At 36.9% G+C, this 20,416-nt stretch overlaps 1 protein-coding gene across 1 annotated transcript in view; it reads right to left on the bottom strand.

The window, feature by feature from the left end:
* mapkapk2a (MAPK activated protein kinase 2a) overlaps positions 1-18,388 on the bottom strand; it is a 31,826-nt gene extending 13,438 nt beyond the window's left edge. The window contains exon 1 of the mRNA XM_056734840.1: positions 17,686-18,388. Coding sequence (XP_056590818.1) covers positions 17,686-17,910 — 225 coding nt within the window. The 5' untranslated portion in view covers positions 17,911-18,388. The remainder of the gene's footprint in view (positions 1-17,685) is intronic.
* Positions 18,389-20,416: the final 2,028 nt, after the last annotated feature.

Here is a 20,416-nt window from a genome sequence, read left to right as displayed (position 1 = left end):
TGAGTGTTTTCTTTTCAGTCTGATGGGGCTTGAGAAAACATTGAGTTATCAGATATCATTCCTCCATTAAGAATTTCTCCAGATCCTTCAAAATGTTGGTGCTCCCTATTCTTCAGTTCATATCACAGATTTTCTATAGGTTTCAGGACAGGGAACTGGGATGGCTATGGTAGGGTCTTGGTTTTGTGTTCAGTGACCCATTGAACACAAAATATTTGTTTGGAACCAATGTGCTGACGAAAGATAAAACCATGACCCAATATAATATTTCTATTAGAGCAAGTCAGGTTTCTGTTGGTATTTGATATTATACATGATGACATGCATCTGATCAAGATGTCCAGAACCCCTGGTATAGAAGTAGGTCCACAACAATGAAGATATGGTGCTATATTTAACTGTGGACATGGGGCACTTTCATCACTGTGTGCACCAAACACATCTCCTGTTATTGCAGCCAAAAAACTCCGTAGTGTCACTGACCGTAGACCCTTGTCCTGTTTGAAGTTCCAGTATGGCCGATTAATATATTTTTTTTGTATCTTTTATTTGTATCTTGAAAAGTGTCTCAAACAACTTGTGGTGGTGGAGGGACACGCTTTGGACACTCAAAATATTCTCTTTGCTGTGAATTAAGACAATATAGACACACATTCACTTTCAGACAGATTTTGCAACAGCCCATTAAAACTTCTTAATTATTGCCCTGATATTGGAAATGGGAATTTGCATTATTTCAACCAATTTATCTTAAATCCACTTTCTATTTTGTGTAGCTCAACAATCATTTGCTTTTCATTAGAACTATGTTCTTTGGTTTTAGCCATTGTGATGAATGAGCTAGGGGGGTTAGGCTTTGTGTTACTTAATAATATTCTCCTGCGACACAAGTCATGATTGGACAACATGCTTCTTGTCACCTTGGTTTGCTGGGAAAATGTTAACATTAATGGGAATATGCTTGGAAGATATTTTACTCAGAATTTCTAGGGGTGCCAATAAGTGTGGCCAGGCTGTATAAGAGAAAACCTTTTCTTTTCACAATGTGATATTCCCCCCCCAACTTCAAATTGTTTAACTTGAATGAAATGTTAATTTTTTTAAAATAAAAGATCAAAACGAGAAACAATATAGATTTATTTGTACAGCCTTCTTTGCTCATATTTACCAAGGGTGCCAATAATAGTGGAGGGCACTGTAAGAATGTTCTCACAGCCACAATTTTGTATGCAAGAACAAGGCAACAGTTAACCATGCAGGTCAAAAGGATCTTTCTGGGTAAGGTGAGACACACATCATTGTTCAAGGAAAGTGTTGACAGGACAACAGACCGCATTTATTGCGTCACTCACTGGTCTAATGCCTGTTTTAATGAACACCAAAGAGAAAAGCTTGAGAACAAAACACTATGGCAATACAATTTCTGCTCTGTCATTCTGAGTAAGGTTAAGGACCACGCATACCATGTGTGTGTAACTAAGGCAGCACTGAAAGAGACTGCGTCATAAAGGGGCTCTAGGTACAACTTGGTGTATTTGGCTTGCGTCATGGTTTCTGGAAGCCTGCCACGAACACCACCCCGCCGTTTCAATGTAACTGGGACATCCATATTGTACTTTGGTGACTTAAGTCAAAGATATTAAATGTCATCAGCAAATCTGTTGTGAGTGATGTGTGAGAGGACAAGACATATGGCAGGTGGAATGAGCTTTGTTTTGCAAGTGAACGGGGATATGAAAAAGGGGACGGTGTCACGTGTGATGTGGGGGGAGGGTATTGGTTTCTCCTATGAAACATGTGGTGGGGCTGCGTGTTCTCCTGTTTCACTCCCAAGCCCAAAGCAACCTTGATATCCTGCTTGATGTCCTGACAACAAACAACAACTTGCGAAGACTTGCATAAAAACTAATATGACACCCACAATGGCATTCGGGCACATTTAGTAAAAACATAAGGGAGCTCAGCTACAAGCAAAGTCTTCTAGTTACATTTGCTTATAAAACCATTAGCATCTATTTCTGTGCCTCATATCAATATGTACTACTTATTAAAGAGACAAAGCCACTTTAATGAAAGTAAAAAAAAAGACAACAAAAAAAACTCAACTTCATTGGAATCTTCCCTACTACCAAAGATATTTTTCTTTAATACCAGCAGATCGGTAGGAAAATCATGTCCATCTGTTATCAGTGGTTTGCCTTCATCCGCTCAGTGGGCGAATGGCAGATGTGGCCCAGCACAAAAGAGACCTTCCGCATACACACAAAAGAGCAGGGTGAGGGGGGTTGTAGAGGATGTGAAGGGGGGGGGGCGAAGGTGGAGGGTCAGCATCTTCCACCTGCTTCTGTTATGGGACAACAGCCTTTAAGCTACTATCTTCATTTGGTAAAAAGCTCTTTGTCCAAGGATGTATTATCAGACTGTGCATGTGTTTGTTCGCATGAGCGTGTGATGACGTAATATTGGTCATCTATGAATGGTCATCCACATGATAGGGTAAACATGTTTGTTTTAAAGTGTCTTCATGATCCGATTAAAGACATCTGCCAGAGAGCCCCAGTAACAGTTAGATTTAACTAGCTGATATGAGACCTTTAACTTCATGAACAACAGGGGCTTTGGCCATGAAACATAACAACATCTAAAGAAGAGACACTTTATCTTTCATTTTATTCTTTATAAATGACTTGATATTGTTAACCGACTCCACATATGACAGACTGCTTTTTAACAGCAAGTTTCTTTACTTTCATTCAGTAAGTTTCAGTACTTTGATTCAATGATACACCATTCTTGTTTTCCTTTCAAAGTAATGGTTTCATTTTTAGGCATTCTGGGAAGAAAGTATATTTGCTGCCAAAACAACCTGTCATCTGCTAAGCATCACTTACGGTCACCTCGGACACTGGATGACACATGAAGTGCATAATGTTTTGAAAGACAAAGGCTGCATCTGAAATTGCACATTCGGTTACTCATTTACTACTCACAATATAGTAAACACAATACACACAGAAAACTATTGGGAGTGATAATTGCGTATGTGAGTAAATCAAATAAAGCAGTCACTTCCCATCAGAGTGATTAATACAATTTAATCCTTATTTACAAGAATGACACTCGTAAACAATGCTTCTTAGGTAATCAGAACAGAAGTAAGTAAAACCAGCAGCTTATTGACAAAAATTTGCACAATTTGTCATTTTCTATTACACAAGCTTGGCGGTCGTTTCGACAGGAGTTTACCAAGAATTACCAAACAACATTACATTTTTGGTCATTAATAACTTGAACAGAGCTGACAAATGGGTTGAAGGGGGCTTTCAAACTATTGATAAACGACGATTTAGTTTCTCAAAGCAGTGAACACACAACAGAAACAAACCCCATAAGACGTACCCATTTGTTATTCTGAATGAACTGTACTGCAATTACACAAAATTCATCCACCAGGTGTCCCTGCATGTACAAGATTGCACGCATGACTAAATAAAGACCCATAGAGGTTTCACTTCTACACATCTAACGGTCTGCCTTCACTTCCTCAACATGACTGTGTGCTATCTCTACCAAGACCCATTCAATTCCCACTTCTCATAAGCACACTATGCAGTTCTAAAACACACATAGCAAATCTGTGAATGGTATTTCCTTGTTATCAGATGACATTTTGGTTTACACCACACCACTGAGCAGAACCAACCCAATGATAATGATCCTTTCAACAGCAACACTTCTTGATTTGGCTTAGTCATACGTTTTCCTTTAGGGGGTTTCCACCTGTCTAACAGGCTGAGAGAGATCGGAAACGACATAGTAAATGTGGTCAATTAACTTCTCTGGAAATGGAGATAGAGCCACATGAGGATGAGGAATAGTCTAACAGACCAGCTTTATATTTCCTAGGCTGGGCTATAAACGGAGTAAAAACCTTTAGTTTATTGGTAAAAAAAAAAAAAAAAATGTACTGCCACGGGACTCGTGAGAGGTATAGAAGTGTTATCTTTTTGATCTCATAAAGCCTACAGAACACAAAATGTCACTCTACATCAGACTGTGGGTGAACACTGTGGTGTAGGGCTGTATAGATTCCTCTAGTAACTTGAGCAAGTAGCTCGTGAAGCTATGTAAAGTGAAGCTATCAATCACACACTTACAAGATAAGCCAAAATAAAAGTCTGGTTAACTATAGCAGTATTATGTGGAGAAATATAATACTATTTAAAAGTAAAAAAAAAAAATTAAAACAAATTCAGGTAAGCTAAATGCATCATGCATAAACTGAGGATAGTCATTTACCTTTGAAATTATTATTTATTTTTAATCTATCAATTGTTTCTTATTTACATATTTGTATTATATTGCATTTTGAATGTAAAATGGAAATGGAATGTACTAAATGGGTATAGATGGACAGTAACGAAATACATTTACCTGAGTACTGTACTTAAGTACACTTACTGCGTATCTTTACTTGAGTATTATTTTATCTGAGTACTTGTACTTTAACTTCACAACATTTACGTGACAAATATAACACTTTTTACACAACTACATATATAAAAGGTCCAAAAGTAGAAAATGGTTTCTATGCAGCGGGTTTACCTGTGTGCTCAATTTATCTGGCTTGTGATCTGCCAGGACCTTTTACTGTTGCCAAGTATTTCAGTTTTTTATAAGCTTGCGGTTTTCCGGCTAGCTTTGAATGGCCTTTTGGCAAAAAAAAAAAAAACGCAAATCTGGGATCTTAATACATATAGGCCTAGGGGGGTTAATGAGGATAATTAGGCTAAAAGATCATACAGGATTAGATCTAACCTAAACAACTGAAAATTGTTGTTTAAAAAAAGGCACAGAAAATATGTGCTAAACGTGTAACACTCTTAAAGGAGTTACTCACTGCAAAATTTGCCACCATTGACTTTCCATAGTAGGAATAAAAATTACTATGGAAAGTCAATGGGGGCCAATTTAGAAGTGAACTACTCCTTTAAAACAACTAATACTGTGAGCTACTCGGCGTGTTCAAAAGGTTGCTTCAGAGGCATAAGGTATACGACAATAAAACAATGCACAACTGACAAAGGAAATTTACTTTTAATACTCAAGTACTTTTAAAAGCACGTACTTGTGTACTTTTACTTAAGTAAGAATCGGTCTCTACAACTTTTACTTGTAGTGGAGTAATATTTGACCAGGAGCATCTGTACTTTCACTCAAGTAAGGGAAGTTGTGTACTTTGTCCACCTCTGGTTTTCACAGTTAGTAATGGATGCAATTTCGACAATTAAAATGTATGTTTTTTTCTAAAAAGGAAATAAATGATTTGTTAATTTTAAGACACCCGTCTTATTTTCCTGTGTATATTTAGAATTGCTCTTTAATAAAGAAAAAGTACTTACTATCCGAACACTATATTAATCGATGGAATAATTGGTAGAAGACTCGATTACTAAAATAATCAGTAGCTAAAGCCCTACTGTGGTGTGTGTATAACAGTTCTGGTTTCATTCATGCAGAGGCTGTGTATGAGCAATGGTTCCCCTTTACCATAAAACAAGACCAATAAAATTCATGTGACAAATGCCATGTAGTCAAATATCTCTTACACAGTAGTAAAAAAATATAAACAAATCCCAAAACAATCCACACATTAGTTGCGTCTCACTTGAAAAATAACCTCTGACAGTCATCATTTCATGAAGTAAGAGAGGAAGTACAGCCTTGCCATGAGGATCAGTACCATAAGAAACAGTTCCTCTTTACAAAAACAATTTGAAGACTATGAAACATTCTAGTGTATAAATATGACTAAAATATTAGGCCTTTCTACACTACAAGCCAGAGATTGCAAGAGCAACCCTTATTCGGGGCTCCAGACTGCGACTTAATGGTCCAGTTTTCGAGACAGCGCAAGCATTTTTTACAAGTACTTGCGCATGTGCGATCTGCAAATTTGGAATTTCTTCTAATTGTTATTTCATGTGGAAGGACTAGAAGAACGTGAGCCCGCCCCCAGTGCAGGCTGTGTGAGAGCTAGTCTAGAGCCTCAAAAACACCAAAACACCATTCATCAAAAAGTAAAATGTACCCCAAATCAAACAGGCTCCTAAAATATAATTACAGTATTTTTGTAAATATATAACATAGAATGGTGACATTAGACTTCAAAAGGTTGTAATAAAGAAATATATTAACTAAAATTCAATATTAACATCATTTAATACCTAAACTGTATATAGCCTATTGTTGGGTAGAAATGATCACATCAAGCTGTCAATCTCTCTCTCCTGAACTGTGTGAACCTTCTCTTCTCTAAGAAATATATACTGTATCTGTCTATGACTCACGCTACAGAAGGAGAACAGAAAAATGAGGATAAAATTCATCTAATTAAATAATCTATGCTGTCATACGCTCACAAACGTATTTAAAAAAGTGGAGATGGTGGTCTAGTGGGTTAAACCACTGAACTGGTAATCAAAGGTTGCTGGTTCGATCCCAGCAGCCACCACCAGTGTGTCCTTGAGCAAGACACTTTACTCCATGTTGCTCCAGGGGGATTGTCCTGAAATAAGTGCACTGTAAGTCGCTTTGGATAAAAGCGTCTGCCAAATGACTAAATAGAAATAAATAGAATAAATAGAAAATAACGTAATACAAACTTGCATTTGCGGTGCGCGCTGTATTGCTATGAAAGCACAAGTGGGCGCGATCTGCGTAGGGGACACTACGTTCATGCATCATGTATATAACAGGCAGGAAATCATATTAAAAAAAATGTACAATGCGCACGCGAGTTTAACATTCCAATGAATGTTTAAAAAAAGATGTTTAGCCAAACTCAATATCAACAAATACTTAAACAAATTAAATAAACGAAAGTGAAACTAAACATTAACTCTGATGCATCAACATTGCCATCCAGAATTATTTATCTTCTATATCCAAGATTATTTATGTTAAATAATAATTATCTGCTTTTCAACTGTCAGAGTACATCTTGTCAATCAGTTTTTTAGATTTCACAGATAGCTATGAATCAAAATGAGAAAAACTTTGTGGTTAAAGGAGCACTGCGATAAGATGACTCGTAATCTTGAAGCTTACTTTTGAGCAATTTTAACATTCCCAACAAGCAAACATCAATAAAATGATTAAAGTTATTTAAAACACTAAGCATGTAGTAAGAAACGCAAGAGGAAAGGTGGATGAACACATTTAGTTTGTAGATACTGCACTTTGCTTTTGCAATAGTGTTTTAGTTGTGTATGGTCATCTCAAGGCAGAGTGCAGTATCTGCATTTTGGTGGTCAAAGCTCACATCAGTGGTCATGGTTTTTATCTATAAAATGTTCGTCCTAATAAGGCATTAAATAAATGCATTACCACTAATCTACCCTCAACACGTTTGACTGGCAGGTATCCAAATTTTAAAGGCACTTTTCCTCAGTTTCAGTGTTTGCGTAGTTACTGCACTTTGTAGGGCAGTATACAGTACCTCCTTTTGTAGTAAGAGGTTAAAGAAAAAAGGATGCTTATGGCACGTTTCCAAGTCATCATTTTGTCATCTCAAATATAGGAATAAATACCGTACCGTGGACTTTATACCGAGGTATTATTCTACAGTGAGATCCCTTACAGAAAGGCAAGTTGTTGCAGACAACATTAGACAGAATGTGGGTATAGCTGACCCACTTAAAAAGGGAGGTGTGGTTGTTGTACAGGAAACAACAAGTGAGAAAGCAGATTGAGGAAAAAATAGTCACAGAAACTTGAGATGTATGACCTAATATTTTAAGTGTGACAGTGCAGGAAACAGAGAAACTGAAAGCAGGACATGCATAAAAAAAAAACTTTCGGAGTGGTAATTCATTACAAGCTTTACATGGCAAACAAAACTGCAAGATGGGGATGTGATCAGGATTTCTACCGCCGATACCTGTGCCGATTTCTTGTCATCATGTTCGACCGATCTAGATTCAGATGCTTCAAGCTTTATTTAACTGATATGTAAGCGCTCCGATCACAGTTAACCTTGCTTCAGTTCAAATTTATACTATATCACTTTTGTAATATTTTTTGGGTTTTGTTTTATTTTACAATCATTATGTAATGTATAATTATTATTTTTTTGTAGGGCTGCAACAACGAATCGATAAAAATCGATTACTAAAAGAGTTGGCAACGAATTTCATTATCGATTCGTTGTGTCGCGCGACGCGAGACGTTTGATTATAAAAGAAAAACTTTATTTGAGCGCGGAGCGGAGTGAACACACTCGGTCTCTCTCGCGCACTTCTCGCTCACTGATGCTAGCAGAGTTCGGCGCCTCATAGACGGGGCGGAGCAAAAAAAACCCAAAGCGGAGTTAGAGAAAAGATACATGGCGGAGGCCGAGAAATCAACGAGAACCAAGTCATCCAAGGTGTGGGAGCATTTCACACTTAATAAAATGAAAAAGTGTGTTAATTGCAATATATGCAAAAACGACATGGCATGGCACGGGAGCACCACAGAAATGATCCAGCACCTGAAACGGAAACATGTTGGGTTCTTTGATGAGGAGGAAGGGAGTTCAACACCAGGGTAAGTCACTACAGAATCCTACTTTTGTTCCGTTTTGAAGTGAGGAACGTAATGTCCCTGGTGCTGGTGTTTACTCGTTATCCAGCTTGACAAGCATGACAAATTAGCGTTAGCTCGCTAATAACCGTAGTGAAGCAGGGGTGGTATAGTTACTTTGCACTTTGCATTGCAAGACTAAAGACACGTTTTTATTCAAAAAAACCTTTTTTTAATTAGTAATTTTGTCTCGTTTTCAGTCCAAATATCTTAAATCAAGATTAATTGTCAAGAAAAATTAAGTGATGCTTAAAACTTCTGTTTGAGATTATATCTCATTAAGATTATTTTTCATACCCCATTGGGAGATAATTTTGCTTGTTTTAAGCAAACAAGCACTTAATTTTTAGGGTTTTTTTTTTTCAGAAAACAAGAAAATTTCTTATGCTATTTCATGTTTTCTAGTAAATGTATCTTGATTTAAGATTTTTTTTTGACATTTGGACTGACAACAGGACAAAACTACCAAATTAGAAGAGCAATTTATGCAGTGTATATTCTGTGCTTTGTCCCATATAGGCTATTATTGACAATATATGTGTGTGTGTGTTATACTTTTTAATTTAATTTTAAAGTTCTTTTATAGCACTTGGTCATCTTAAGCTGTGTTTAAATGGTGTATAAATGAACCTAAGCTTCAAGTGAACTTGAGAGAGTGCGAGTGTGTGTGTGTGTAAGTGTGAGAGTTTGTGCATCTGCTAGTGTGTGCGACTGCAGTGTAGTTTAGAGAACAAGTTCTGACATTCAAACAAATCCTGCTAAATTTTCTGATTTGTATTGTTCTTTATATTTTATAAATTATTGATTGCTCTGGCAGCGCAGGTGGCAGTTTATTTAAAAAAAAAAATTTGGCAAACACGTGTTTGTTTTTTGTGTTAGTCAACACTATTATTTTATTTTATTATTATTATTATAACAGCTCAGGGATGATCAAGGAGCAACATGTTTGTGCAGTTTCTAAAGATTCTAGTTCTGTCTTTGAATAAAGGGTTAAAAAGGAATGCTTTTCTTGATTTTGTTTTTTTATCCGATTCATCGATTAATCGAAAAAAAACCAATCTATAGATTAATCGATTATTAAAATAATCGTTAGTTGCAGCCCTATTTTTTTGTGATTATTTAGTACTCTGTACAAAGCAATGGTTATATAAAATGTATATATATATTGATTAATTATAACATATTAATTATATATGCTTATAAATATTAATTTATACACCATTATCGGCCGATAATATCTGCCTGCCGATAATATCATGCATCCCTGCACAAATTTAAAGGAACTAGTCTTTCTACTTTTTTCTTTTACTACTTCATCATTCATTTTAGGAAGTTCAACTTTTGCAATTAAAGTAAAAAAACTATAGTTTACCAATGGTATTTGTTGTAATGTAGACCAATCACAGCAGTCTAGACCATCTGACCAATCATATCAGACTAGGCTAGCGGAAAGGAGAGGATGAATCTTGGAATTAATCATTTATGAGTCAGTCAATAAGTGAGGCGAGAATAACTGCCTATTATTACGGAATAATACTATTTGCACATCTTCTATGTTCATAAACTTGTTGTGGGCATTCCATAAACCAAAGTAGGACCTTAAAAATCCCTAGTCATGTACACTTTAATAAATTTCAATATTTAAAATGCAAGAAAGACGGATTTGATGGCGGAATGAGCTGTACATGCGGTGAATGCATCTTGAGCACACTCAATAAAACTGAGATGAGAATGTCTGAGCTTCTTTGACAACTTTGACATTTCTTTGATTATAACGTTATCACAAACAAAGCGCTTGAAAAAAATTATCGCTTAGCACTGTTATCTGTGTCCCCTTGCAGAGTTTGTGCAGATTCCTCAGACAGAGTTATTATTCAGAAACATTGAGGTGACTCATCGGAGCATGCTTGCATTTCCTCAACAAGAACATGTTAAATAATATTACCAACTACGGCCTGCAGGCCACATCCGGCCCGGGGGTTGGGTTTTTAAATGTATTCAATAACGTTGCCTTTCATTTAGGATTTTGGTGAAAATTACTAATTTGATTTAATACAAAGAAAATACATTAGTTGGCGCAAGTCTGCACTGCACCATACGCGAGTAAAAATGAAAAGAGAGGGAGACATGCGCTATTGCGCTAGCTAGACAGCCAGGTTAAAATGCGGAGTTGGCGTCTTGTGTCTTTTGAAGCGCCTTGCGCCGTGGTGGGATGAGTGTTTGGTTTACTATAGCATGATATGGTAATTTCTCTTATCAAAAGTACATCTCGAGACCCTTGCGTCCTGAGCACTGAGAAAGAGATATGGCGGTGACGTTTGATTCCGCTGTTCTGCAATCGGTCACTATTGCAAATGATTCTACACAGGGTAGAAGGAATTGCATGCACATACACTACCGTAGTTATCAAATTTCAGTTTGGAATAAATAAAAAAAGTTTAAATTTAATGTGCAAATAATATGCGGCTCTCAACATGGATTGGAAAACTTGATGTGGCCCTGGAGGTTAAAACTTTGCCCACCCCTGGTTTAGCCCATGTTCTATGAATTAGCTAAAATGGGCAGTATGCTTCATTAGTGGCTTCTTCATTCACTCTGCGCAAGATCAAATGCGTTCCGTAGCTTGTTCTGTACTTTTTGTCCATTGCTTTCTATTTGCTCTTTTGTTTACACCCATTACTTTGCTTTATAAATATTAAAAACATGATATAATGTTAGGATATCTTGTTTGTTCATAGGCTATCCACTTCAAATTTGGGCGCGGCCATCTTTGAGCTGTTTGTGTTAAGACTTCCGGTGAGCCACTATAGCTAAAGACAGTAGTATTGCGTGTGTGCCGTTTTGACTGGCAAGTAAATATTTATTATGGAACCCAAAGGTACAAGTGTAATGTGTGCAGTTAGAGGTTGCCATAATAGCCTGTACAAATGCAAAAATGTCTACAAAAGAATGGCGTTGACCATAATACACGCAACACAGCTGAATCTGGATATTGCGCACTGCACCCTATGATCTGCATCCATTATTCATTATTTTAGCCTACTGGATATCCTGGACAGCCTTCTGGGCTATTCTTAGTTTTAGGCTAGTCGACTACAGGGTTACAAAACTTTCGTATAAATGACTGTCAAATTAAACTTATCGCACATCCCTACTATACTAGAGAAAGACTTGTCACAATACAAACAGAGCACACACATTTGGCTAATAGTAGGAAATAGAAGATCTACATATATAATTTCTATGAAATGTGCCACTTTTGTAAATCTTAACATCTAAATCTTAACACAATATTTTTAAATCTTAACATCGTGTATCAGCTGTGAAAAAAAGGAAAATTAACTTTTAAGCCAAAGTCTGATATGACACTGCCTTTGTCTGTTCTTTGGAAAACATTCCTCATAGCTGTCAAGCAACTCCGTGTATGTGATGAACAGTAATGTTACCACTGAAATCTTTTCCACTTCCTCAAAACACACAGCTAAAGTCCCATTCACAATAATATGCTGAAAGCAACATATTAAAAGTAGTGATGCACCAAAATTTCGGCTGCCGAAAATAGCATTATCGGTTTTTTAGTCGGAAGAAAGAAATGGGCCGAAATAAAAGCTGAAATATCCGGCGCCCACGCTTCTCCTTCGATCGCTCGCGCTCACTTTAGCTGCTTCAAAGGACTATCTACTTAATGTTTCTTTGTTGTCGGAGATCATGTGCATTGACTTGTGCACGTTTTAAAACCAAACTTAAAACGAAACAAACTCTTCACGTGAATGATCAGCAGAACGACCTGTCAGTAACTGATGATGTAGATCACGTGGACTGTCATGCGGTAGGTGCTGATATAACTGAAGCTCAATTTAAGCTTGTTTACATAAACAGAGTAACTGCTCCTCTGAGTTCTGCATGTTGTTTTCATTAAAATTATTGTGCACCATATATAAACATCTTGTATTAGCAAGAGCTGCCAAGGTTTGACTAACTAACTTGACTACTGCTATGCTAATAATAATCTGAGGATAATTCTCAAACAAAATGGTTTAGATGATTGGTAAAAAGTAATAATTGATTCTGTTGCAATGACCAAGGAAAAATTACATATTTTGTATCGTTTTAAAATATGGTCTCAGCCGAGTGCATCCAACATTTTCAGTTTCGCCCCACAATTTTTATTTCAGTGCATCATTAATTAAAATCAAATCAATCTATCAACTTTATACTATCAAATGTATACTACTACAAAACAACACACGCAAATAAAGTACATGGCAAAAAAAAACAGAACATAAGGACAGACCACACATGGCATTTAATCCTAAATTTAATCAGCTCAATATATCCTAAATCATATTCCACAAATCTGTGGATTAAAGAGTAGGTTAAATATTAGGGGTGGTCCGATAACCTGGATCGGTACACTTCGATAAGATACTTTTTTTGCTAAAACGGAGTTGCAAATCCTGATAAATTGCAAGTCTCGGGTACGAAAGGTCGTTGGTTCGAACCTTGTGTCACACATTTAAATTTGCAAGTATGTAAACAAAGAAAATGTAATGTCAATTAAGAAATAAAATAAAGTGATATGTTTGTTGTGCAACTTAAAGTGGTTTATAATACATGTCAATACATTCAATCAAAATTTGTACCTCCAATACACTGTATTTTCGCTACTTTTGCTCTGTCTCATTTCGTGTTATGGGTACATTAGGGGAAGTGTGTGCTGGGTGTGTTGTGTGGGGGAAGTGTGGGCTTGCTACGCTGGGTAAAGAGCCGCAAAGTGTGGTCTTGGCCCTGGCGGTGCCAGCTCATGTAGTCTTTGGATTTATAAAATGAATGACCTGGTTTAATTTGATTCCAAGGTAAAGTAAATCATGTCAAAACATTTAATAGGCGTAATTAAATGTTCCATACAAGGATTTAACAGAGTTAATCCCGATAGTTTTTAGTAGACCAATGTAATGTAGATTTCGTCGACTCATAATAGACTAAAACTTTGATAAATTGGTATGACTACAAATAAATTGCATTTTAGTCAAAAGACTTCTTAAATCAAAATTTGCTGTCAATATTGACACTGATCTTAATTCTAATTTCAGTTAAGCATTAAAATGTTCTTTCTTCATGTAAAAATTCTTTATTAAGTCGTATGTGCCACAAAATAAATTACTGAAATTGTAAATATTTTGAAAATAAATGTTATTTGAAGTTTTAATTTTGTTTTAAATATCGAGATGTGTATTGTATCGTGAACCCAGCATCAAGATATGTACCGAATAGTGAGCGGAGTGTATCCCCTAATTGGAAGGATGCAATGCACTTTATGTAAAACATATTACATATCTCTTATCTTTGTGTTGTAACTGTTAAAAACTTCAAAAGAATGTGCGTCAAGGCGGATGTATCAAGTGCATCATGTCTGCGCCCGGGGCGCACACAGTACGTGTAAATACGAGAAAGAATGAAGCTCATCATCAAGCTTCCAGAATGCGCCATACGTGTAAAGAAGCGGACCCATTAAGCACATCATTCTGCAACCAGGATGGGGCCTTTAGTCACACTTTACATTAGAGATGTATAGTAGTGAAGTATTTTCACTTTTACTCATGTACATTTTCAAGTATCTGTACTTTATGAAAGTAAACTTTTTTTTTTCAAATGAATGGACTTCATTATAAAGCATATATCATTATGTTCAGTCAACTTTCATAAATATGTTATAATTGTGTTCAATACTATAAAATACATGCAATTCTACACTGATCAGGAAAAAGGAGGACTATTATCGGATCGGCTGATACTTACAAATCAGGTATAGGAAGCGAATCATAAAGGAATAACTGGTATCGGCTCACCCCTATAGACTAAAGGATCCTCAATACAACAACACTTACAAAAATGAATAAATTAGACATAACAAAAGTAATGCTGATTTCTGTAGTACACATCAACATTTTCGACTGTCAACAATGCATACTTTGGCGTGTCATGCCTGGTTAGTACATGGAAAGAGGGTACGTAGGTTCAACACCTCTAGATAAATAAGTGTTTCATCTCTGGTTCACACAAGGACATAACAAGATTTAAGGGCTTAAAACATCCTTTTTGTGAAGTCTTGCAAGCACGTTTCCAGACAGCCCTTTGATAACAGTGTGCATTTAAACAAGTCCACCTTACTTTGAACGCAATCTGCCTTCACAAGTTTAAACCTGCAAGTGCATGAATTAAAGATCACAGTGTCACAGTATCACAGTATCAGGCAGGAACTATCCTTTGCCTTGTTCTTCCTCGTATTTTCAAATTACATAAAATGATTATATCTGCTATCAAGCTGAATTACAGGTCTATGGAATCAGGAAATACATTTCAGAGTCATTAGCATGCTAGTGTTGCGTGGTTAACCGTTCTGGAAATATACCGGTACATGTTAGATTTCAAATGGTTCAATACCAGAATTTTGCTTGCTTCGGTACTTGAAATGCTGCCGTTTCAAAGTTCACTGCTATGCGGCAGTATGCCACAGAACTGAAGATGAATTGCTCTGCCATCATTTAAGATAGGACACTGTGAGTGATTTATTACAAATTCGGCTCTTTCTACTTTTGCAAAGAAATCTTTAGATTAATTTACAGTGTATCGTATATTCTACACCCTGCGATGCAACTGTACATCCCCATTCAACGGCATACATAGCATATATAATCATCATGAGTTCTCTTTGTAACTCTTGTATATGTTCTTATACTGTCAAATACACACGCTGTTATGTCAAAAACACAAAAGGTTCACATAAGCACAGTCCGCTGTGTTTTAAATGCATATCCACAACAAAAAAGAATTTGTCTTAAAGTGACCGTAAACTTATAAATCTGTGTCACTTTATTAAAAAGGTATCTGCTGTTCAGCTCTTGTTCAGATTAACCACACAAACTAATGACGTAATGCTTAAAGAGATAGTTCACCTAAAAATGAAAATTCTGTCAAAATGTACTAACCCTCAGATTGCTTGAAACCTGTATACATTTCTTTGTTCTGCTAAACACAAAGGAATATATTTTGGAGAATGTCATTAAACGAGCAGATCTTGATCCCCCATTGACTCCCATAGCAATTATTTTCCATAATCCCTACTATGGATGTAAATGTTAGACTACTGCTCGGTTACTGAAAATCTTCCAAATATCTTCCTTTGTGTTTACAGGAACAAAGAAATTTATATAGGGTTGGAACAATCTAAGGGTTACTAAATGATGACAGAATTTTTCAAAATTTGCAATTTTGGGTGAACTATCACTTTAACTGTCAGATTTCCTATAAGACAGATCATCAATGGACTCCACAAACAACCATCCAATCTCGATGTTCAATGCTGTAGAATGCCACGGTTTTCCGGACTCCAACAAGCTTGCATTGCAGTGCTCTTCTGGTTGCTAAAAAAAGCCCAGGCTGTGTGTTGGTAATGAATGTAAGGCTAAGCCAGATCTGTCACCGGAGAGCAGAGACCCTGCACGGTGCTGACATCATCAGTTGCCCTTGAATATCAAATTGGTTAAACTTCACCAAATAATTACTCCACCTCATCAAGCTGAAACAAATATAAAAAAAATCAATCTAACAATAATGTTCATCATTGTCAGTAAGGACTGAAGCGACTGATTTAAGATTGAAGAAATACTTTGGGAGGCAAGTTCCACCTATGAAGTAATAAACATGAGCTACAACCAACTAACCAAAAATATGTTTTGTGGCGGTGTAAGAACACCTCTGCATTTCCACCCTGCTGCTAGTGCAGACAGCAAGTGGAAGAAGCAGTTGTGGATTGTTTTGACCTTGGAGACATAAACCACTTGACATAATTAGTTTTAGAAATGGTCATCCCAAGTACCAGAAGATCTTCTACTAGAAGCGAAGATGAAACACAATTCACAGTAATAACCCTTGTAAAGACAACCATATAAATGAAAACAATGGGTTCGAACATCACGAGAGCTTATAGAATTATAGTTTTTAGGGTCTATGCTTTGGGTCAAAAAGGGACGAACCCAGACGCTGGGATAAATTAACCAAGAAAACTTTATTTTCTAGTAGGAAAACCTTTACCAGTAACTTAAAAGTGATAGTTCACCCAAAACTCATCATTTACTCACCCTCTTGTCATGTCAAGCCTGTATGACTTTCTTTCTTCCCCAGAACACAAAATAATATATTTTGAAAGCTGTTGTTGACCAAAGAGCGATGGCTGCCAAACACTTGCATTGGTTTTGTGTCCATGCAATAGAATTCAATGGCTGCCACCGCTGCTCGGTCATCACCATTCTTCAAAATATCTTCTTTTGTCTTCTGCAGAGGAGATAAAGTCATACAGGTTTGAAATGACAAGAGATTGAGTAAATGGTGACAGAATTTTATTTTTTGGGTGAACTATCCCTTTAACCTCTGCCGGAAAATATACTCGACTAAATAAAAGTCCATTCCAGATTAAATACAACGCACGTGTTTGAGAAGTAATGCAGTTCATTCCTTTCGTGAATGTAATATTCTAAACTATCAGCAAGTAAACCAATACCACATGCCAATCTTATCAACACTTGTGAGTAAATTGTCACACCCTTTTCACAATTTCCTGATCAAAACAACCATTCACACATTCCCGTTTTGTTCCTGTGGATTTGAATAACCTCCCCTTGATAGTGGTGGGAAGTCTCGGGTCATTCTCTGTCCTCTCCTCCACGCCACTTTTTTCCAAAACACTGGTTAATATAAAAGGCCGGCTGGATCAAGGACATGCTCTACCACCTGGTTCTTAATAAAACAGATGGCTATTCAATTTTCATTGTGCTCCTAAAATGAATGATTAACGAACTCTTAAATCACTGTTCTGCACTGTGTATCCTGAAACGACACCTGCACCTCAGCTTACCTACTGTTAGATAGAATAATACGTAGATGACGTGAAGGTGGTCAAAATGTATGGTATAAAAAGCTCAAGAACAATGTCAAAGTGTGCTTTTTTTAGATAAAAAAGACCCGATCGTTACAGAAAATGTATACATGTCAATGTCCTACCTTTAAAGCGTACTTCTCCCCACTTCTCTTGTGAAAGATCTCCAGGACCCTGCCATTTATGCCCAGTCCCAGGACCTGACTAGTGACCTTGTAGTCGTCGGTTATTGCATTTTTCTTGATCTGAAGTGAACCTTTTCCCAGCATGAACAGGGCTGGATTCTGCTGCTGCTGTTGTGGCTGCTGCTGGTTCGGAAACTTCGGCGGACTGTTAGCGTTAGTCAACATCCTCCACCTCTTTCTTCCCTCAGTTAAACAACTACCGTTAGCTACTTCTCCCGAACTTCAGTCCTTCTTTGGCAACACCCAAGGCGAGAATCTGCCTCAGAGAGTTCAACCCTAGGCACATAAACGACGTTTAAAAGCGATAAAACTGTGATACGAACCCTCCGATGCGCCGTTACTTTGGTTTCTCGGTGACTAACGTTAGCCAAGCTAGCTAATATCCATGTCTAGGGTCAATCCACCGCCAACTCAAGGCTAAGAGAGTAAAAAGGCGAGCCGTTTAAAAACAATTTAAGGTTAAATGAGTTCGAAGTGTCGCCTAGTATTGGGGAAAAGCCGCCGGACGAGTTAAAAACAAGAAAGTTGAGTTAAAAAGTGTAAAATGACATGCGCTTAGACGGCGGTTCTCTGTGAGACGTACACTGGCCCTTCGCGACTTTCGGCCAGCGTCTTGTTACTCTGACGTCATCACTGGGTTTGGAATGTCTGCTCTCTTAAAGGAGCCGACAGCTATTGCGTGCCGTTGACTTAACGCGACACTGCGCAGACCGATCAAGATATGACATCAAAATACCGCGACAATAATTCGAAAACCCAGCTCACCTATTTGAGCGCTCTCGCGAAAGTTTGATGTCAGGTTCCGGATCGCCTATCGGCCTGCGCAGAGCTGCGTGCAGTCGAACACACCTATTCACTCGGATTAGAGGGTGATGTTGAAATATTTGAAAAGATTGAAACTGAAAACAACACTTTCCTTATGTTTTATTAGTTGCCGACTTATTTGTTTAGTTATTTTAATGTCATCTTTTCCTGGCTGTAAACAATTTCGAATGTTTTGTTTAATAAAATAAACGACGTCAGTAATTACAGCCGCAAGAGGGCGTTATCTGCAAACGGTTCACATGTGCTTCGCTTATTTTAAATTGTACAGTGTGAATTAATTTTTTTAACAATTATATGTAACATTTTAAACAATTAATTTCTGAAACTAAATAAAGTTTCTTACCTCATACAAAAAATAATAACTGGCTAAGTATGTTTCGCTAAATACACCAGACATCTTACATATCCTTAATCAGAAAATACACAAGAGGGCGCATTAGATTACATCATCACCTAAAATCAACAGCTTAGAACCAATTCAATACGTTTGTTTTGTTTATTATGAAACCGGCAAAGGCACAAAACAAATGTAAAGATTGTAGTTGGCAAAAGGGCTTTCAAATGGCTTTGGTAGTTATTGAGGAACGACTCAAATTCTTCATATGTCATTTCAGGCTGGGTGATCTCAAGCAGAACAACTCAGACATGTAAATTGTTAAAAGGTTTGGCACTGTGATCTTATGACATATAATCACGTGTCTATTATTGTTGACACTTGAAACAATTGCTGTGTTGATATGATTAATAAGATTTTTTCTTATGTAGAAACAAATCTCCATTCAAAAATGACTGGTATTGATATCTTTGTGGATTTCCACAATGTATGGTTTAACTACCACCCATGTAAGCAAACAACCTTTACTGACTGGCATCCAAAAACACTATAAAACATACACTGCTTACCATTAAGAAGATGTGAGTGTCATGTTGACAATTATTTAACTAACCTTTATATGCATAACTAAGCATATGGCTCACTCTTTGTCATGTGAAGATACCCTAATACTTGTAAGGTAGCGGTAATAAGCAATCTCGTCTTTTGTGTCAGCAGGATTTCACAGACACATCCTCTGTTTTGACGGTGGTGACCTCAAAAGAGCTCAGTAAGAAGTGAAGCTCAAGCATACAGTTAAAACTCTTTCAATGGATGTGAAGAGATGGAATATCCCTCTTATCAAACTGTCACTTGTGTTATGAGTCTGGCCTTATACAGGGTGTCTATTCATGCTGTATAGAAACATGCTTGTGGTTGCAGTTTGTGGACCAATATACCTGTCTAAGTTGATCAAACGAATAAAAAATAAAATCTACCTTAATGCACCCTTATGTTAGGGTAGAAATGTTTAATTGTTTTTTAGTTTATACATTTATGCAGATATCTGGAGAGTCCAAAACAAGCTTGTTCGTTAGTTTTTCGGGGTCATCAATATTTTTAGGGTAACTCTGTTTGATGTTTTTATTAAAGAACACAATATTTGATGCTTGTTACAAAACTTCATATGCACATTATATGTGTTGCTAACTCGTTGTTAGTTTTTTGTTTTTATAGCATTTTCAAATATATAGACAACTCTCTAAAAACTATATTAATCCAAAGGTTACGCCTATGTTTTTAGGTTGGGTGCATGCAGGGAATTCTGCAGGCTACATGGAGCATGTGAGCCAAGTCTATTTACAGCAACCTGCTTCCAGTCGCGCTTGCTTCCCAAAAGCTAAAAACATCAAAACCCAGGGGAGAACTCTATGTTGAGGGTAGGATCTAATTTCATACGTAGTCTATGTGGAAAATGGACTTGGCTTGGTTCTGCGGACAGACATGTGTGAACCCACTGCACTCACCAATTAT

This window comes from Triplophysa dalaica, chromosome 21 (genome assembly GCF_015846415.1).
Source record: "Triplophysa dalaica isolate WHDGS20190420 chromosome 21, ASM1584641v1, whole genome shotgun sequence".
Lineage (NCBI taxonomy): Eukaryota > Metazoa > Chordata > Actinopteri > Cypriniformes > Nemacheilidae > Triplophysa > Triplophysa dalaica.
This window is presented reverse-complemented; position numbering and strand designations above follow the sequence as displayed.